Source organism: Chiloscyllium plagiosum, chromosome 7 (genome assembly GCF_004010195.1).
Source record: "Chiloscyllium plagiosum isolate BGI_BamShark_2017 chromosome 7, ASM401019v2, whole genome shotgun sequence".
Classification (NCBI taxonomy): domain Eukaryota; kingdom Metazoa; phylum Chordata; class Chondrichthyes; order Orectolobiformes; family Hemiscylliidae; genus Chiloscyllium; species Chiloscyllium plagiosum.
In genome coordinates, this window is record NC_057716.1 from 58,559,797 (window position 1) to 58,582,100 (window position 22,304).

A 22,304-nucleotide genomic window follows, 5' to 3' on the forward strand; every position below is an offset into this window, starting at 1 on the left:
TCTCTCTCTCTTTCTCTCTCTCTTTCTCTCTCTCTTTCTCTCTCTCTTTCTCTCTCTCTTTCTCTCTCTCTTTCTCTCTCTCTTTCTCTCTCTCTTTCTCTCTCTCTTTCTCTCTCTCTTTCTCTCTCTCTTTCTCTCTCTCTTTCTCTCTCTCTTTCTCTCTCTCTTTCTCTCTCTCTTTCTCTCTCTCTTTCTCTCTCTCTTTCTCTCTCTCTTTCTCTCTCTCTTTCTCTCTCTCTCTCTCTCTTTCTCTCTCTCTCCTCTTTCCCCCTGCCCTGCACTGTCGTCTCCATGTGCTTCCTTTGTCTGTTCTTCTCCCTTTTAAAGCTGCTGTTGTTTTGACTTTTTTCCCCCCCAAAGTTCCAAAACAATGCAACAGCATATAAAACAGTAATTGCTTCTCCTGTAATTTGAGGAAATCACCTCCAACATCTAAAATACCTCACAAAAAAAGGAGCATCTGTTACAGCCAGAAATTTTTCCCGTCCTCTATCTTGGAGTAGAGTATCGGATGTTACTATATTGGAACAGTAAATTAGTAACAGTTACTGTATCTATTATTCTGTTAATTTTCCATAGAGTTAAGTTATTCTAAGTTCTTTCTCTTTTTGTATTTTAACTATAATGGATGAAGAGCGTTTTGCTTAATGCCAAGTAGTTGAATTTGACCAGTTAAATTGCATCTGGAAAACAACACTTTACATTTGCCTTTAAAATAAGAAAAACTTAAGGTCCAGATTACCTCCTTAAATTGATATAAATCTACATTAAAAGTCAAATCTGTATATTCCAAATTTAGAAACTGTCTTATGAAGGTCAGTAGCTTCCATTTATAATATACACATTATAAATTAGAAGAAATTTGCTTCGTGACACGAATTGAAGAGAAAAGTCTTATATTAAAAAATGCTCTCCTTTCATTATACAGAACAACCTCGATGATCCGAACAAGACTGGCTGGGGGAGTATTTTGTTAGGGTAACCATCCATTTAAAGCCTGATGGAGCATTAATCTGGTTGAATATTAGCTGCTTTCGCACAATTGTGTTCTCTTGAAGTGAGAGCATTCCTGAGCGATGTTGTGCAGTGGTTTGCATTGAAATCCTGCCTTTGAGGTTCAAGCTTCAAGCTTCTGGCTAGACAGTATATTTGTCATTCAATGAATGAAAAAGGCTTTTTTTTTCTGGGTAACAAAAAATCCACCACATTCTTTGAAGGGGCACAACTTTAAAGTAGTTCAACCAGGTAGATGACTGCCTCCCTTTAATCAGGCATGTTCTGTTTGAGGTTCATTCCTTGAATCCTGTTATTGTTTGTTTTCCTGTCGTGGTTTTTTTAAAATTCTTCAGTCAGTCTGGAAAATGATACACTTTTTATGAAATGTCAGTGTTCTTTGTCAGTGACTATTGGAAAAAATTAGAATTTGGGGTTTGGTATATTGAATTTATACCATGTTTCTATCAGTCAGTTATTGCACATGGGAATACTTAATGTAATACTATCGTATTGGTTTATCTTTTGACCAGCTCTGTGTTGGCTGATCTCAGCAGTAAGGATCTCCACAATACCTAATTAAGAGGTATCAAGGGTGGCTCAGTGGTTAGCACTGCTGCCTCATAGCACCAGTGACCCGGGTTCAATTCCAGCCTCGGGCAACTGTCTGTGTAGAGTTTGCACATTCTCCCCATATCTGCGTTTGTTTCCTCAGAGTGCTCCGGTTTCCACCCGCAGTCCAAAGATGTGCAGGTTAGGTGAATTGGTGATCTCTTCATTTCCAACTGCCGCTGGGACATTAACAGCCTCAACCTCTCCTCCCCCACTCCAACTCCTCACCCTCACAACACGCAGCCCTCCACTCCCTCTGCTTCAATCCCAACCTCACCATCAAACCAGTGGACAAAGAGGGTGCAGTGGTGGTTTGGCGAACCAACCTGTACACTGCTGAAACCAGGCGTCAACTCGAAGACACCTCCTCCTATCGCCCCCTTGACCATGACCTCAACCCCCATCACCAAATCATCATCTCCCAAACCATTTACAACCTCATCACCTCAGGAGATCTCCCACCCACAGCTTCTAACCTCATAGTTCGGGAACTCTGCACCACCCAATTCTACCTCCTTCCTAAGATCCACAAGTCTAACTATCCCAGCTGACCCATCATCTCAGCCTGGTCCTGCCCCACCAAACTCATCTTCACCTACCTCGATACTGACGTAATCTCCCCAGTCCAGGAACTCCCCACATATGTTCGGGACACCACCCACGTCCTCCACCTCCTCCAAGACTTCGATTCCGTGGCCCCCATCGCCTCATCTTCACCATGAACATCTTCACCTCCATCCACCATGACCAGATCCTGTAAATCCTCTGTTTCTTCCTCTCCTGATGTCCCCACCAGTACCCTTCCACTAACACACATTCGTTTGGCTGAATTGGTCCTCATCCTCAAAAATTTCTCTCTTGAATCCTCCCACTTCCTCCAGACAAAAGGGGTAGCCATGGGCCCCAGCTATGCCTGTCTCTTTGTTGGCTACATTGAACAGTCCATCTTCTGTATTTACATCGGCACCACTCCCCACCTCTTCCTCTGCTACATTGATGACTACATCGGCGCCACGAAGAGTTATCAATTAACAACACATTCCACATGATCTTAAATTCATGTGGACCATCTCTGACACTTCCCTCCCCTTCCTCGAACTCTCCATCTCCATCAACGACGACCAACTTAACACTGACATTTTCTGCAAACCCACCGACTCCCACAGCTATCTGGATTACACCTCCTCCCACCCCACCAAAAATGCTATCCTGTATTCTCAATTCCTTCGCCTTCGCTGTATCTGCTGCCAGGAGGACCAGTTCCACCACAGAACATACCAGATGGCCTCCTTCTTTAAAGACCGTAATTTCCCGTCCCACGTGGTTGAAGATGCCCTCTAATCTCCGCATAAACCGCATTATCCGCTGACATTTCCACCATCTACAAACAGACCCCACCACCAGGGATATATTTCCCTCTCCACTTTCCGCAAAGACCGTTCCCTCCGTGACTACCTAGTCAGGTCCAGGCCCTCTCCCTCCCCTCTTGGCACCTTCCCCTGTCACTGCAGGAATTGCAAAACCTGTGCCCATGCCCCCCCCCCCTCCATCTAAGGCCCCAAAGGAGCCTTCCATGTCCATCAAAGTTTCACCTGCACTTCCACAAATGTCATTTATTGCATCTGTTGCTCCCAAAGCGCTCTCCTTTATATTGGGGAGACTGGATACCTTCTTGCAGAGCGCTTCAGGGAACATCTCCAGGACACCCACACCAAACAACCCCACTGCCCCATGGCCGAACATTTCAACTTCCCCTCCCACTGTGCCGAGGACATGCAGGTCCTGGGCCGCCTCTACTGCCGCTCCCTCACCATCTGACGCCTGGAGGAAGAACGCCTCACTTTCTGCCTCTGAGCCCTTCAACTCCAATCCCTTCAACCCCAATCCCTTCAACATTAATGTGAACTTCACCAGTTTCCTCATTTTTCCTCCCCCCACCTTACCCAGTTCCAAACTTCCAGCTCAGCACCATCCTCATGACTTGTCACACCTATCTATCTGCTCCACCCTCCTCTCCAACCTATCACCTTTACCTCTTCCTCCATCCACCTGTTGCACTCTCAACTACCTTCTCCCCGGCCCTATTCCCTCCGATTTATCTCTCCCTGGGGATCCCTGCCTCATTCCTGGGGATTCCTGCCTCCTGCCCAAAACGTCGATTATCCTGCTCCTCGGATGCTGCCTGACCTGCTGTGCTTTGCCAGCACCACTCTAATCTTAACTCTAAGCTAAATTGTCTGTAGTGTTCAGGGATGTGTCGGTTGGGGTGCATTATTCAGGTTAAATGTAGGTGAATGAGTCTGGGTGGGTTACTCTTCGGAAGGTCGGTGTGGACTTGTTGGGCCAAAGGGCCTACTTCCACACTGTAGGGGTTCTACAATTCTAACCAATTTGTTTGGATGACTGAGGTTGTTCTGTAGTTGGTCACAATGTTAACCATCCTGTAAACATTTTCTGCTGTTATAGACTTCTAGCCAATACCGAATGAAATGCACCTAAAATCATTCTTTATAAATTCTATTATAACGAATGTAAATTAATTCTTTATAAATTATTAGTGCTATAAATCTAAGAAAATTTGTAAACCCATGCAGCGAAGGCATTATTTTAGGAATTTTATTAGTCATACTTCAGGGTAAAAACAATGACTGCAGATGCTGGAAACCAGAGTCTAGATTAGAGTGGTGCTGGAAAAGCACAGCAGTTCAGGCAGCATCCGAGGGGCAGTAAAATCGACGTTTCGGGCAAAAGCCCTTCATCAGGAATCATTGAGGATTCCTGATGAAGGGCTTTTGCCCGAAACGTCGATTTTACTGCTCCTTGGATGCTGCCTGAACTGCTGTGCTTTTTCAGCACCACTCTAATCTCGACCCTTAGTCATACCTCAGACTTGCACTCTATTTATTTAAACTCTCTAATACTGCGACAAAGATCACGATTTTCAGAGATAGCTGTTTCCTTTTTTGATTTGACGCACTGCACTGCCTCTCAATCTTTCTTTCTGCCAATACCATCCATGTTTTCTTTTCCTGCCTGTGTCTATCTGTATGTGAGAAAAAGGGTGAGTTTATAAGACTGTTAGAGTTTTAATAGTAGAGTTATATGCTGATATGCATAATTGTTTTTATGTACTTGGGTTCTATTTATTTTGAATAAATAGTATTTCTGTCAACCTGGGTCAGAAAGTCAGGTAAGTTGGGAAAATTTATGTTCTTTTATAGATCTTGAATTTTGGGAATAACACAGGTGAATTCCAGAGTGCTGTACTGGTGAGGCATAACTTGTTTGTTTCTCAGATTTGTAATTACTGTTCTAGCTATTCTTCAAAGATTAATGCATTGAAAGATATTCAGGAGGAAAATTATGAAGTGCAGCGAAAGGAGTATAGCAAACTTTCTTTTAACTGCCAAACTCATTAAGCAAAAATTATGTCACTGAAATACTGAATGTTTTACTGCATTGTGATCTCTGCAAAGTCCAAGTAGTTAGTTGAACCTCTGAATGAGAAGGCTTTCTGTCAGTAAGTTTTATTTAAGACAGAATTGCATTATTATCTCAGTGATTTATGTTGTAAATGAAGTATATCAATGATGTGTATGACTTAGTGCATGTTTTCACATTAATGATGTTAGCCTGTTGAACCAGAAAATCTGACACCCCACCCATACACCGCTGGTGCCATAGGTGCTGGTTAATAAAAAGTTTGCTGTAGTTAAACAGTGAATGGTGGAATTCTCACAATAACACAATAACCGACCATAACACTTAATCCAGTTACTGGTTCTGGAGATCTTTCTTGGGATGAAGAAAACTTAATTTGGTTCATGCTAAATTAGACATAGCAGCTGAGACTGCAAAGATGCACCTTAAATACATGTGTAAATGTTAACTATGGGAAAGATTCTATTGAGGCCAGGTGGTCAACTCCAATATCCAATTTGACAGTTAATATTTTAGTCCAAATTTTGCTGGACAAGAATTAACTGATCATGTCTGGTTTTCAGATATGACAGGAGTATTCATGTGTAATTCACCAGAAAGATGAATTGTTGAATGTCTATCTGCACATTAGTAGCTGAGTGCATTGAACCTGAATGCTAATATTGCACGATTATAGTTAACCTAATTCCTTTATATGGAGACTGAGATTATTGTCTCTGAAAGCAAAGCTTCAAGTCATTCATTTGGAATTTAAAGGGAAATTGAAAACCACAGCCAGCAAAGATTTCTTCTTAAAACGGAACACTGTTTCGGCCAAGTGGAAAAACCAAGGGGCTGTTGATAAAGTTGATAAAATATTAATTCAGAGGAAGCAAATCAAGACTGCAACTCATGATGATCTTCGAGGAGTGTTTCTCTGGCTTAGAACAGCTGGAGAATAACATTTTGGGAAGAGAAGTTTGAGCTACGTCTGGAAAAGTGGTTTGTTTGGCTTAAAAACTTTTAATGTGGAATACTAGATTGTTTTAGTTAGCAGCTTGGATTTTAGATCTTTGTCACCACAGCTGTTGGTCAGGAGATGATCAACAGATGGCTGCTAGGTGTTTTCCATCTTTTGTTGCAAAGAGGTATTTATGACATTAGTGGAATTGCATCTTCTTTTCCAAGTTTTTTTACCCCCATAAAGATCTAGCAAATGCTCTTGATTCTGTGCTTGCATTAACCAAGGTTAACAATGGATTGCTCTTCTATTCAAACAAAACCTGATTGAACCTGACAATTTGCTCCTATTGTTCACTGATAAAGCAGTAAATTTTGTCTTGTGTGTTTTAAAACAAAACGTCAGTAACTTGCAGGAACAGCAAGAAAGTCAATCTGACCTGAGGCATCGGGATTAAATGGATCATATTGTTGAACAGAAGTATGTAATCTGACTATAGTAAGAGTTTATTGCTGTTTATTGACAAAATCCTTGCACATGCAATAAGTCAAAGATCTGCAGCGAGCATTGTATAGATTATGGACCAGCATATTATTCAGATCGTCAATTTATGCTACAGAAATTTCCTACTGAAGGAGATGATAAGTTAGATGGACAGAAGTAAATAAAAAGTTCAGGAAGGTAGTGTATCATGAACTGCTTTTAACCTGATTGATGAAGAAAAGAGTGATCCAAAGAAGGCAATGTTTTCTTGTGAAGATGCAGTTATATACTTGGAATTTCAGATACAAAGTGACAGGAAATAGAATTGGAAGAAAACTAAACCCGTATACAAATAATGTATAGGTGATGAGAGCATATTGAATCATTGACATTGAATTGGGAAGATGATGATGAAATTCATTACCTGCTAGTGTGAATCTTTTTGTTCTGGCTTATTAGCATGCTTTGAGCAAACCATAACTCCTATGAAGTTTAATAGAATGTTTAATTCAAATTGGTACAAAGCAAGTTCAATTGAGGCATTCAAGAAGACATTGGATGGTTATTTTGATAGAAATGATCTGTAAGGATTTGGGGAACAGGTGGGAAATTGGCACTCGGTAACAGAACTATTGCAAACATGATGAGCCAAAGTCTCATCATGAGATGAGACTTTGGCTCATCTGTTCTGTGTGTAATGATGAATTGTGACTCACTCACAATCAATGTGTGTGGATGCGTATGAGAAAACTCAATTCAGAGAGAGTTGTTTTCTCTCCATCCACATACAATTTATGAGGAAGAGTGCTATGATGGTTTCATATTTAAGAGTTTCTGCAGATTTGAGTTTGTGTTGGGATACCTGAGTTGTGAATTTTTAAGAGGTCAGTGAAAGGACAGTGCAACATTTTTCTTCAAATGAGATATTGCTTGAAAATTGAATGATCTGTGATAACTGCTTGTGTACTGGAGACACTTTGCAATATCTGTTTTTGTGTATTGTTTGGATAGTTGGGGAAGGAAAAGAATTTCTCAGCCCCCATCTCTTTTTTTTTCTGAAAAACCTCTTGTTGCGGGGTCCAGTGTGTTAACTGAAGCTCTGGTCCATTCTGAACACTGTTTGCCTCCTTGAAGAGTCTTCGGAAGAATCCTTGATATTGAGATTCTTGACCAATAATCATCAACAGAAATATTCCATGATTGAGAAGGAGACCTTGAGCTTGGTGTTGGCATTGCAACATTTCAACATTTTTGCATCCAGTATTATGTCTGAGACAATTGGATAAAATTTGCTATTCAATTTGAGAATTACACATGTGGCAGGATGAGAGAATGTAATTGCTCAATCGTTGTTGTGACTTCGATGAAGGAAGATGGAGGGGTTTGGTGGTGAGAAAAATGAACTGAAATAGACTGTAGTAGTGAATGTTTGCATGGTTAGAGTCAATATAACATGTATGGTACTATACCAGTAGGTTTTTTAAAAATTGAGCCATTTTTCTGTATTGGTTTTTTTTTAAAGAGGAAGGTATGATGAAACTACAGATTTAGGACTTTTTTATTCTGTCTGAGGTTTTTCTTTTGCAAAGAGGCTTTAAGGCAGAGGTGGTGAGCAGTGTACTCAGAGTAAACGGTTTATAAGGCCTCTTTTTTTTTAAATGTTGGGACAATAGAAGCAGTGGAAATGGGTGGGGTCAAACTCCCACAAAACCAGGATTTTTAGTTTTTGTTTTTTGTAGTAGCAGCTGCTGAGGTTTGAAGCTGAGTGGAAGCTGCAGTACATTTCTTTGTGCTATCCTCTCTCTGAGTTTTGCATAGAATCCCTACAGTGTGGAAGCAGGCCATTTGGCCCATCAAGTCCATACCAACCTTCCAAAGAGCAACCAACCGCACCTGCCGTTTCCCTGTAATCCTGCACTTCCCATGGCTAATCCACTTAGTTTGCATATCCCTGGCCGTTATGGGGTAATTTAGCATGACAAATCCACCTAATCACATCTTTTGGACTGTGGGAGGAAACCGGACCACCTGGAGGAAACTGTTTTTAAAAAAAAAAATTTGTGGAATTAGATTAGATTAGATTAGTTACAGTGTGGAAACAGGCCCTTCGACCCAACAAGTCCACACCGACCCACCGAAGTGCAACCCACTCTCCTACATTAACCCCTTCACCTAACACTACGGGCAATTTAGCTTGGCCAATTCACCTGACCTGCACATGTTTGGACTGCGGGAGGAAACCGGAGCACCCGGAGGAAACCCACGCAGGCACGGGGAGAATGTGCAAACTCCACACAGACAGTTGCCTGAGGTGAGAATTGAACCCGGGTCTCTGGCGTTGTGAGGCAGCAGTGCTAACCATTGTGCCGCCGTGCCACCCCTTAAGAATCTAATGATAACCATGAAACCATTGTTGATTGTTGGAAAACCCCATTTGGTTCACTAATGTCCTTTAGGGAAGGAAACTGCCATCCTTATCTGGACTGGCCTATATGTGACCCCTGATCCACAGCATTGTTTGACTCTAAACTGCCCTCTGAGTGATTAGGGATGGATAATAAATGCTGGTCTGGCCAGCATTGCTCTTATGCCACGAATTAATAAGTAACATGCAGACATGGGGAGAAAGTGCAAACGCTGTACAGATAATCACCTGACAATGGAATCAAACACTGGTCCCTGGCACTGCAAGGCAGCAGTGCTAACCACAGACCCACAGTGCTATAATTTTTTTCCTCCTGGATTGGCGAGTTGCTTGTGAGACAATCGACAATTGTTTTCCTATAAAGTTGTTACCCCAATTTTTTTTGTTGTATTTTAACTAAAGCGTAGGAATAAAGTATGTTTTGCTCAACATCGAGTAGTTTGCCCAATCGAATTGCAGCTGGAATATAGCACCTTACACTTTCCTGTAAAATAGGAAAAAAAGTGTCTAGTCCATATTTTGAATATATTTTGTAGGGTTTTGGTCTGGTCCATAACCCTCCAATCTCCATTTAACCAAGTTAGTATGCCCTTCAAGGCAGGGCCACTTGAATCAAAACTCTGATTTCTCTCCACTGATACTTCTAGACCTGCTGAGCTTTTCTGGCAATTTCTACTTTTATTCCTGGTTTATAGCATCCAAGTTCTTTTGATTTTTATTTAGTGTACCCTTCGATTTTCTTCCTTATGTGCTCAGTAAGATGCATGTCTGCAAGTTCCAAATTTTCAGCACTTTAAGTAAACTTTTTTTTGCCATTTCCCTGTTTTTCTCAGTGATTTTTATATTTATGATATTGGCTACTGATCCCATTGCGAATGGGAAAATTGACTGAACACTTTTACATTTCTGAAGTATGGTCACTCATCAGTGTCCTGTGCTACCGGGGACCATGACCTACAATTTTAAGGATCTAGCATGATAACCAGGAGCACGAGTAGACCATTCAGCCCATAAGATCATAGCTGATCTGACTCAGGCTTTAAGTCCTCTTTCGTGCAAACTCCTCAGCTGTCAATTAGAGCCTAAAAACGTTTGCTCTGATCTGCCCTTTACATTGTACTATCGCAGCTTATATTTAGGATCACTAATTTCCTTGTTATAGCAACTCTATATTTTTGCCACGCACTATAATTTCCTTACAAGTTTGTTCCTCTCAACCTTTATCACCAGCTCACCAGTTGGTGACCGATAGAAAATACCCTGTAATTTAATGGTACCTCTACTGTTTCTTCCCTATAACCAAATCGATTCTGTTATGGGCTCCTTCAGGACATCCTCTACAGCACTCCAATTTGCTTCTTAAACAAATTGCTGGAGAAACCCAGCCAGTCTGGCAGCATCTGTGAGGAGAAAGTAGAGTCAAAGTTTTGAGCCAAGTAATTGGAGACTTTAGGAGGGTTCCAAGCATAGAGGGCTAACCCAATGGAAATTTCAATTTCCTAGGCAATTCTTTCAGTGTTTGCATTGATGAAGATTCCACAGGGTCCCCAAGCGCAACTCTGATTTACACTGAAAAAAGTGGCTAGAAGAAAATCCCCACCGTATGATTTTCTATGAATGTACTTTTTAAATCAACTTTCAATCCAATGAACAGTTATATAAGGGATGAGGGTGGGGATGTGGGCAATCAGTGTTTAAGCGATTGAACCTTTTGTTGACTGGGGAAGTGTTGTTTTGCATATTTCACATTTTTAAAATTTGCAGCATCTGTAAAACTTCACTTGTTCATGAATGGCCCACCTGTAGATGGAACAGTTGATTTTTGCATCAATTTGTAGTAGCATATGAAAAAATATTGAGTAATTTGATTAGAATGCTGTAATCACTGTACTATGTACCTGTCCACTTAGAATTAAGACAGTTGGAAGTTGAATAACTGCAGTTATTTGTCTTTTAGAGCCACAGAAGAGTACTGAACATAGCTCCTCTCCTACTGCTCAGGAACTGATGACTAGATTGGGCTTTCTGTTAGGAGAAGGGATTCCAAGCTCAACTCGTTTAGCTATGGAAGAAAAGAATGAAAAAATGGTATGATGACTATAAGAAGAAAAAATATTTATTTTAGAAACATGGGAAGATACAGCTTGGAATTTTAACATAGAAGCTAACAGTTGGAAGAGGCCATTCAGCCCTTTGAGCCTGCTCCATTGTTCGCTACAATTACGATTGATCCTCCTATCTCAAAACCATATTCCTGCTTTCTTGCCATACCCTTTGATGTCTTTCAAAATTTAAAAATTATCCATCTGTTTCTTGAATATATTTAGTGACTTGGCCACCAGCACCACCTCTGATAGAAAATTCTCCATGTTCACTTACTATCCTTTTGAGTGAAAAAACATTTCCTCATCTCAGTGCTAAATAGTCCACACCAAATTTTGAGACTGTGACCCCTTGTTCTCAACTTGCCCACCAAGAAAAGCATCCTCCCTGCATGTAGTCTGTCCAACCCTGTTAGAATTTTATATGTTTCAATCAAATCCCTCTCAACCTTCTCACCTGTAGTGGATACAGGCCCAGTTGAACCAATCCTTCCTCATAGAGCAGTCTTGCTATTCCTGGCATCAGCCCCATGGACCTCCACTGCATTCCCTTTATGACAAATAAATCCTTTTTGGGTAGGGAGACTAATACTGAATGCAATACTCCAGGTGTGATTTGAATAATGCCCTGCATAATTGTAGTAATACATCTCTACTTCTAAACTAAGTGGATGGTCCACCTCAGCCTCCTCCAGTGGTCCCCAGCATCACAGTTAACAGTCTTCAACCAATTCAATGCACTCCACGTGACATCAAGAAATGGTTGGAAGTACTGGATAGTGCAAAGGCTATGCACTGTGACAGCATTTAGGCAATAATACTGAAGACTTGCCGCTCCCCTAGCCAAACTGTTTCGATACAGTTACAAACACTGGCATCTACCCAACAATGTGGAAAATTGCCCAGGAATGTCCTGTACACAATAAGCCGGACAGAGCCGAAAGGGCCAATTACCATCCCTCAGTCTACTCTCTATCGTCAGTAAAGGGATGGAAGGACAAAAGAGCTGAATTCCAGAGATGAGGTGAGAATGACAGCACTTGATGTCAACGAGGTAAAAACAATGACTACAGATGCTGGAAACCAGATTCTGGATTAGTGGTGCTGGAAGAGCACAGCAGTTCAGGCAGCATCCACGGAGCTTCCAAGGAGATTCCTGATGAAGGGCTTTTGCCCGAAACGTCGATTTCAAAGCTCCTTGGATGCTGCCTGAACTGCTGTGCTCTTCCAGCACCACTAATCCAGCACTTGATGCCAAGGCTGCTTTCAACTAAGTGTGGCATCAAGGAGCCCTCACGAAATGAGTCATTGGATATCAAGGAACAAACTCTCCACTGGTTAGAATCATATCAGGCACATAGGAAAATGGTCGTGGTTGTTGGAAGTCAGTCATCTCAGCTCCAGGGTATCCACTGCAGGAGTTCCTCAAGATAGTGCCCTCGACCCAACTGTCTTCAGCTGCTTCATCAATGATCTTCCCTCCATCGTAAGGTCAGAAGTGGGGATGTTCATCGTACAATGTTCAGCACCATGTGTATCGACTCTGATACTGAGGCAATCTGTATTCAAATGCAGCAAGATCTGGACAGTATCCAGACTTGAGCTGACAAATGGCTAGTAGCACTCACCACACAAATGCCAGTCAACGATCATCTCCAATAAGAGACAATCTAACCATTGCCCTATGACATTCATTGGTGTTCTATCACTGAATCTCCACTACCAACATCCTGGGGGTTATCATTGACCGGTAACTTAACTGGACTTACCACATAAGCATAGTAGCTACATGAGCAGGTCAGACGCTAGGTATATGCGCGAGTAAACCACCTGAATCCTCAGTTAGCCAGGAAAGCCTGTCCATCATTGACAAGGTACGTCAGATTGAATACTCCCACTTGCCTGGATGGGTGCAGCACCAGTAATGCTCAGGAAACTTGACACCATCCAGGACAGAGCAACATATTTGATGGGTATCATACCCACAAGCATCCACTCACTCCACCATAGGTCTTAGTGGCAATCTGCACTATCTGCCTCAGACAGCACCTTCCAAACCCACAACCACATTCACCTTGACAGACAAGGGCAGTAGAACATCACTGTCTGCAAGTTCCCTTCTAAACCACTCACCATCCTGACTTGGAAATTTGTTACTGTTCCTTCAATGTTGCTGCGTCAAAATCTTGGAATTGCCTCTTAAAGGGCATTGTGGGCCAACCTTAAGCATGTGGACTGCAGCAATTCAAGAAGGCAGCAAACCATCACTTTCTCAGGAGCAACTAGGGATGGGCAATAAATGACACCCACGTCCCAAGAATGAATACAAGAAGAACTCATTCACTTACAATTAAGGCCAGTGCTGTTCACGTACTCAGTTCCTTGTTGTGCCTGCCTGCCTACTTTCAGAGGCTGGTAAGAAGGTCACCTATATCTCTCTGTGCATCCACACTTCCCAATATATCACCATTTAAATAATTTGCTTCCCTTCTGTTTGATAGACCCCAGTGTATGGCTTTACATGTAACCACGTTTTGAGTATTCTGCATCTGCCATGTGTTTCCCTTATTAACTTGTCTAAATCACCTTGTAACCTCTTTGCTGCATCCTCATGACTCTCAATCCTGCTCAGTTTTGTGTTGTCAGCAAACTTGGAAATGTTGAATTTGGCTCCCTTGTTCAGGTCATTTATATGGATATTGTGAATTGCTGGAACCCAAGCACTGATCCTTATGGAACCCACTATTCACTGTTTGCCACGTGGAAAAAGACCCGTTTATTTCCATGCTCCATTTTTTGACTCTCAACCATTCTTGAACCATACCAATATATTACTCTGTCTCCTATGTGCTTTAACATTGCCCACTATCCCCTTATGAAGCACCTTATCAAAAGCCTTCCGAAAATGCACAGTATCCACTGGTTCTCCCTTAACTAATAGGCATATTATATTCTCCAAAAAAACAACCTTCAGATTTGGTAAACATGATTTGCCATTAATAAACCCATGCTGGCTTTCTCCAGTATATACTGAATAACACTGGATATTTAGTTCCTACCCTTAATAATCCTGCAGCCATGTCTCTGTAATCACAACTGTTATTTCTGTTTGCACTGCTAATTCATATAACATATTGCAAATGCTCAGTGTATTGAGAGACACAGCTTTTAGATTTGTCTTTTTAACTTTGTTAGTCATTTTAGCTTTATTTCGCAGTGTGACCCCATTTGTTTATCACCCTTGTTTTTCTACCTTCGCCGTTTGCTTCTTCCCTTTGTTTTTTCTTTCTATCCTTGTTTCTCCCTCCTCTATGTCTCTGCTCAAGTTCCCAAACCCTACTATTGTAGTTTAAGTTCTCCCTGACAGCCCTTGCAAACATCTGCCTTGAAGATCTTGGTCCTGGTGCTGCCCAGAGCAAACTGTGATCCTGCTTTCTCCAAAACCAGACCCAATATCCTAGGAATCTGAAACCCTTTCTCCAATGCATTTTCTTCAGCCACGTATTTATCTGATATATCCTGTTATTTTTTACTGGACTAGCACATGACATCCTGGCATTACTAGTTTTTTAAAGTCCTTAATTTTAATTTATATGCTAGTTCTCTATATTCTACTTGTAGGACTTATTCCCTATGACATCGGTACTGATATGTATAGTTGCTACTGGCTTTTCAGTCTCCCCCTTTAGAATGCACTGCTACTGCTCTGAAGCATTCTTGACCCTGACACCAGGGAGGCAACGTACTATCCTGGGATCTCTTTTGCAGTCACAGAAGCATCTATCTGTTCCCCTTATGACTGAATCTTGGATCACCTTAGCCCTACCATTATGCTTCCTCCCATCTTGTGCACCGTAGCCACTAATGGTGCCATGGACATGTTTCCCACTGCTATCCCCTGAGTTCATTCTACCCAAGTTCAATCATCCTTTACCTTCTAGCCCTCTTGACATGAGGTTGAGTTTATCTGTACATGCTGGTTCACTTGTTTGACCTATGAATTATTAAACAATTATTGTGTAAATGTTTGTTTTCTAGAACTAATTGTTTCATTTTGCCTTCTTCACAGTTTTCAATTAATGTTCAGGGAGTCAGTCCATGTTCAACACTGACGAGCAGTACTGCATCTCCAGGCACTGACAGCCCATGCTCAACCCTGAATAGCTGCATCAATAAACCACCACAAAAAAAATCTAGTCCCTGTGGAACTATCACCAGCTTAAGTTCCACACTGGAAAGCAAAGACAGTGGCATTATAGGTAAGCAGTTTGGTCCATGAAAATTTGTAATGCCAACATACCCTATGCTCAATCTTTGATTTTCACTTTGTTTGATGAAAGTGATTCAATAATTTTTGGAAACCTAGAATTGCTATCTAAATCACCTTGTGCAAATGGTGTAAACTAAATGTGTTGAATTGTTTTGCTATTTTGATTGTTTACAATTATATTGATATTGTTATGGCAATACATTTTTTGAGTTGATAGGAATTAGTAAGATCTTAGTTTTATTCTGTTAGGTTAGCTTCTAGTATGCATTTTTGGCATAATGGTGGAGGCAAACATATTCACAGTGTGCTGCTGCCAAAATTGTCTGCAAACATGCAAAAGTGAGCATGTATTAAAACCATGATTGAAAATTGTTGGAGGAATATCATAGAATAAAATTGATACCCATTTTGGTGATGGTGGTGCATGTGGAGTTCCAGAAAGTGATTGATAGAATGCCTCTCAGATTCTGTGATTCAGTGTTTTATATTACCAATGCTTGAATTCGTAATCATAAAGTCAGTGATCTTTGCTGGAAGTCATTAGAATGAACCTCAAATGAGCTGATTTCTTATGGTGCACGGCTAAGCATGAATATGTTTTTGAAGATTGGAGTGTTAAACTCTTTAATGTACATTTTTATTTGCTAAGCTTTCTAGATGACTTAAGGCTGGTGTGTTACAACTAAATCTACAGATAAGATGATGTGGGAAGAATTTTAAGTGAATTTTTTTGTCTCCGTGTTCACAAAGGAAAGGGATAATGTGGATACAGTAATCCAAGAGGAACAATGTGAAATATTGGACAAAATAATTATAATGAGAAGTGTTGGAGGAATTGGAATCCTTGAAAATGGATAAGTCGCCATGGGTAAATAGATTGTTCCTGAGGATAGTGAAGGAGATCAGGGACGAAATAATAGATGATCTGAGGATTATTTTCCAATCTTCACTAGACACAAATGAGGTGCCGCAGGATTGCAAATATGATTTGGTAGTTTAAAAAGAATAGAGGAAATGCCAAACAGTTTTAGGTAAGTTAGTTTGTCTTGTTGGGTAAATTGTTAGAATCAATCCCAAAACATTGTATAAACTGTCACTCAATGGCATGGACTAATCAACGATAGGTGTTGCTTTATTAATGAAAGGTCATGCCTTAGAAATTTGATTGAATTATTTGATGAAATGACATGGAAGATTGATGAAGATAGTGCAGTAGATGGATTTTAGTGAGATGTTTGACAATGACCCACATTGCAGACTGATTTTAAAAAGTAAAAGCCAATTGAATAAAGGATAATGTTTTAAATTAGATCAAAAATTGGCTTAGTAACATGAAATAAAAGGGTAATGGTTGATGGCTGCCCTTGTGAATGGAAAGCTGTATCAAGTGGTGTTCAGATTAGAGTGATGCTGGAAAAGCACATCAGATCAGGCAGCATCTGAGGAGCAGGAAAATCTATGTTTTGGGCAGGAGCCCTTCATCAGGACTGAGGCTGGAAGCCTCTGGGGTGGAGAGAGAAATGGGAGGGGTTGGGGCTGGGGAGAAGGTAGTTGAGAGTGCATTAAGTGGTTGGAGGAAGGGTTAAAGGTAACAGGTCGGAGGAGAGGGTGGAGCAGATAGATAGGTGGGACAAGTAATAAGGTTGGTGCTGAGCTGCAACTTTGGAGCTGGGGGGAGAGGAAATTAGGAAACTGGTGAAGTCCACATTTGATGCCCTGGGGTTGAAGGGTCCCCAGGCGGAATATGAGGCGTTCTTCTCCAGGCTTCGGATGTGTGGCGGTGGAGGAGGCCCAGAACCTGCATGTCCTCGGCAGAGTGGGAGGGGAAGTTGAAATGGTTGGGCCACGGGGCGGTTGGGTTGATTGGTGTAGGTGACCCGGAGATGTTCCCTGAAGCGCTCAGGAAGAATGTGTGCTTTCTCCCCAATGTAGAGGAGACCGCACCGGGAGCAACGGATACAATAAATGACATTGGTGAATGTGCAGGTGAAACTTTGGATGTGGAAACCTCCTTTGGGGCATTGGATGGAGGTGAGGGAGGAGGTGTGGGTGCAGGTTTTGCACTTCCTGCAGTGGCAGGGGAAGGTGCCAGGAGGGGAGGATGGGTTGTTGTGGGGCTGTGGACCTGACTAGGTAGTCATGGAGGGAATGGTCCTTGCGGAAAGTGGATAGGGGTGGGGAGGGAAATATCTCTGGTGGTGGGGTCCGTTTGTAGGTGGTGGAAATGTCGGTGGATGATGTGATTTATGTGGAGGTTGGTGGGGTGGAAGGTGAGGACCGGGGGAGTCAACCCCAGGGCATTACCAGTTTCCTCATTTGCCCCCCCCCCCCCCCCACACCCCTCAATTTATCTGTCCACTCTTGAGGCTTCCAGCCTCATTCCTGATGAAGAGCTTTTGCCCAAAACATCATTTTTTTTCCTGCTCCTCGGATGCTGCCTGACCTGCTGTGCTTTTCCAGCACCATTCTAATCTTGACTCTAATCTCCAGCATCTGCAGTACTCACCTTTGCCTAGTCAAGTGGTGTTCAGCAGGGCTTGGAGTTGGGACTCCTGCTGTTTGTTTTAAACTTTAACAATTTGGACTTTAATGTTGGCTGGGGGGGGGGGGGGGTGTCACAATTGGCCATGTTCTGGAGAGTGTAGAAAATCGCTATAAGCTCCAAATGATATAGATGGCTTGGTGGAGTGGGTAGGAAAATGGCAGGTGAAATTCAACTCTGATAAACGTGAAGTGTGAGTGAGGCAGCACAGTGGCTCAGTGATTCGCATTACTTCCTCACAGCACCAGAGAACCAGGTCAATTCCAGTCTTGGGTGACTGTCTGTGTGGAGTGAACACATTGTCCCCAAATCTCATGGGTTTGCACTGTGTGCTGTGGTTTTCTCCAACAGTCCAAGAATGTGCAGACTAGCTGGATTGGCCATGCTAAGTTAGTGTCCAGGGGTGTGCAGGCTAGCTGGGTTAGGAATGATAAATGTGGGATGCTCTTCAGATGGTCAGTGCAGAATCAATGGGCCGAATGGCCTCTTTGCACACTGTGGGGATTCCATGACTCATATTTCAGATGTCAAACAGTAAAAGGAATACACAATATGCAGGAATGTATTGAGATGTAGATGAATTGAGAGATTTTGGCGTGAAAATGCACAGGTCCCTGAAGGTGGACTTCATCAGTTTACATTCAGGTCCTGGGCCTCCTCCACTGCTACTCCCTCACCACCTGACGCCTGGAGGAAGAACACCTCATCTTCTCCCTTGGAACCCTTCAACCCCAGGGCATTACCAGTTTCCTCATTTGCCCCCCCCCCCCCCCCCCACCCCTCAATTTATCTGTCCACTCTTGAGGCTTCCAGCCTCATTCCTGATGAAGAGCTTTTGCCCAAAACATCATTTTTTTTCCTGCTCCTCGGATGCTGCCTGACCTGCTGTGCTTTGTAAGGTAAATAACATTACAAAGAAGGCATATAATATGCTTTCCTTTATTGGCAAAGGTTTAGAACACAAGTGCAAGACACCATGATGAAACCGTGTAAGGCCACAACTGGAGTATTGTCTGCTGTTCTGGTCACCACATTACAGGAAGGACTTAATTTCTCTGGAGAGATTTCAGAGAAGGTTTACAAGAATGTTGCCAGGGCTGGAGAATGGAGTTATGAGGAGAGATTGGGAAGGTTGGGGTTGTTTTCCTTGGAACAGAGATGGCTGAGGGGTTACATGATCAATGTATACAAAAGTGTGAGGGATGGCGATAAGAGTAGACAGGAACAACCTGTTTCCCTTGGCAGAATTCAAAAACCAGGGTCATAGATTCAAACTAAATGGCAGAAGGGTTAGAGGGGACATGAGGAAAGACATTTTTATGTAGAGTCTGGAATTCACTGTCTGAGTTGGTGATGGACATAGCAACTCTAGCTCTTTTAAAATGTATGTGGATCTGCACCTTAAATGCTGTAAGCTGCAGGACAATGGCCTGTGTGTAGGAAGGTGGGATTAGAAAGCTGGGTTTCTTTCAGTTAGCAAGGACAAAGTGGGCTGAATGGTCCTTTCTGTGCCGTATTATTTCTATGGTTCTGTGGTTGTACATCTGAATGGATATATGTTCTGTCTGTGGTGACAGTAAGCTTATAACTTGTACTTCTTCTTGCCTGACCTACTTCATTTCAGTTTTGAGTGGTTCCATTTCCAGGCACTTTAACAATCTGTTCCTCAACTCATTTCGTTTTTCCAATTCTACCAGTGTGAATTCTTTGTCCAACTCCTTGTTGCTGCATCCCTCTGAATACTTACTTTCCCTAATATTCTCTCTGTCAACTGGTTATCCCAGATATTTTGTACAAATCCAGTAACTCGATCCATTTCAGTACCAGAAACCACATATCTACTTATCCATAGTTCAACAATCCATGAATAGTGCCACAGAAATGAAATTTATGTGGGAGTGTCTTAAATGTTGTTAAAAATTCAAAAATTTGTGGAAGTGGACATCAGATTGATAACTGTGATTTGCCAGATGGGACCGAGAAGTCACTAATCCAGTCAGGCTGCCTCCTGTGTTGTGATTCAGTTATTGCCTGTTGAAAAAGAAGGCAGTGCTTCAATAATTTTCCACAAGCCCTTTAGTCCAATTAATCTACCCCTCCCTCTGAGTGGTTAGCCTGTTGCAGATTTCCTCCATTTAACTATGAGATAGTGCTGGAAATATGTGAACATCATATTTTCCTCTTTTACCTGGTATTTCCAGTTCATGACAAAATTTTTAAAAACTATTTTGTGAACTAAAATCTTAAGGTAATCTTAAAACAAAACCGAGTTTACGTTCTGTCAGAGGTTGTGAACATTGTTGGTTAGGCTAGCAATTGTTGCAAATCCCTAATTGCTATTGAGAGGGTGTGGTGAGCTGCTGCTGCAGTCTGTGGTGTAAGTACACCCACAGTGCTATTAGGGAAGGCATTACACGATCTTGAGCCAGAAACAATAAAGGAATGATATATTATCAATTCAGGATGGTGTGTGGCGAGGAAGGAAATTGCAGGTCGTGGTGTTGCCACACATCATTTGCTTTTGACTTTCTAGATGGTATTGTGAATTTGGAAGATGCTTTTGAAAGAGCCTTGGTTAGTTATTAGAGGACATTTTGTAGATGCTTCATACCACTGCCATTGTAGATCACTGGTAGAAGGGATGTTGGTTGACTAAGCTGCACAGTCCTCTAAGGCGTTGAGCTTCTTGTTCATTATTGGTTGAATCCAGGCAAATGAAGGGTATCATATTCCTGATCTGTGCTTCACAGATGTTGGGTAAGATTTGGGAGTCAGGAGATGAATAACTTGTCACAGAATATTAAGCCTCTGACCTGATTGTGTAGCCAATATTTACATGGCTGCTGCGGTTCAGTTTCTGGTCAGTGATCATCTCCAGAATGTTGATTGAATGTGAGGAGAAGAAGGTTAGATTGACTTTTGAAGGGAGTAACTCTGTCCTTACTTATGGAGTTTAGCCTTTATTTCCGTGGTTAGGCCAAGGTTGCAATGAATTCAGAAATTGTGGCTCTGGCAGAACCCAAAAGGAGCAACAGTGAGCAGGTTATTGCTACTTTTATCTAAGTGCAACTTCTTTAGTTCTGTCAGTGACACCTTCCGTCACTTGCTAGTTATTGATACGAGATTGGTGGTGGCAGTAATTGGCTGGTTTGCATTGCATTTTGTGTAAAGGACACAGCTGGGTAATTTTCTACATATGTGCCAGTGTTATAGCTATGTTGGCACAGCTTAGCTAGAGCATAACTAGTTATAGAGTACAAGTCTTGCATTTTACTGTTAATGTTGTCAGCACCCATATCCTTTGCAGTTTCCAGATATCGTGTGAAGTGAATTAAGTTAGCTGAAGACCTGAACATATGAATCTTAGGACCTCAGATGGAGTCCAAGATTTAGCATCTACTATGCACTTTAGGCTGACTAATGTTACAAATGCTTCAATCTTGTCTTTTGCACTGATGTGCTGGGCTGCAGAGCTTAGATCTGATCTGTTGTTTGTGGGAATTGCTTAGGCCTGCCTATGTCTGCTACTTCTGCTTGTAATCCTCCTTTGTAGCTTCATTATGTTGACACCTCATTTTTAGCTTTGCATGGTACTACTTTGGCATATCTTCCTGCAATCTTTACTGATTCCCCTGACTTCAAGTTAGTGAAAGAGTTGAGTTACGCTAAACTGTGAGATTGTTAAATGAGATTGAGTATGCTTCTGCTTCTGATGGTCTGCAGTGCCTCATAGATGCCTACTTTTGAATTTTTGGGTTTGTTTATAGAGCGATTATAGACAGCTCAGACAAAATTTAGACAGATAGAACATAATGTGTGAAAGTTTGAGATTATGGACTTTGGCAGGAAGAATATTGGAAAAGTATATTTAAACAGAGAAAGACTGCCCCATAAGAGGGATTTGGAGGTTCTCGTATGACGATCATAATCTAACATCCAAGTTCAGTAACTATTAGGAAACAAATGGAACGTTGGTGTTTATTTTAAAGGACAGGAGTACAAAAAATGGAAGTCTTTCAAAATAAACATTCAAGGCACCAGTCAGACCACACCTACATACAGTGAGCATAGAGTCATAGAGATGTACAGCATGGAAACAGACCCTTCGGTCCAACCCGTCCATGCCGACCCGATATTCCAACTCATTCTAGTCCCACCTGCCAGCACCCGGCCCATATCCCTCCAAACCCTTCCTATTCAAATGCTTTTTAAATGTTGCAATTGTACCAGCTCATTCCATACACGTACCACCCTCTGCGTGAAAAAGTTGCCTCTTAGGTCCCTTTTATATCTTTCCCCTCTCACCCTAAACCTATGCCCTCTAGTTCTGGACTCCCCCACCCCACGGAAAAGACTTTGTCTATTTATCCTATCCATGCCCCTCATAATTTTGTAAACCTCTATAAGGTCACCCCTCAGCCTCTGACGCTCCAGGGAAAACAGCTCCTATTCATCCTCTCCCTACAGCTCAAATCCTCCAACCCTGGCAACATCCT

At 41.9% G+C, this 22,304-nt stretch overlaps 1 protein-coding gene across 2 annotated transcripts in view; it reads left to right on the plus strand.

Moving 5' to 3' along the window:
* tanc1b (tetratricopeptide repeat, ankyrin repeat and coiled-coil containing 1b) overlaps positions 1–22,304 on the plus strand; it is a 201,023-nt gene that overhangs the window by 31,799 nt on the left and 146,920 nt on the right. For both annotated transcript variants that reach the window (XM_043693814.1, XM_043693815.1), the window contains exons 5-6: positions 10,852–10,982; positions 15,066–15,255. In XM_043693814.1, the coding sequence (XP_043549749.1) occupies positions 10,852–10,982; positions 15,066–15,255 (321 nt within the window). The remainder of the gene's footprint in view (positions 1–10,851; positions 10,983–15,065; positions 15,256–22,304) is intronic.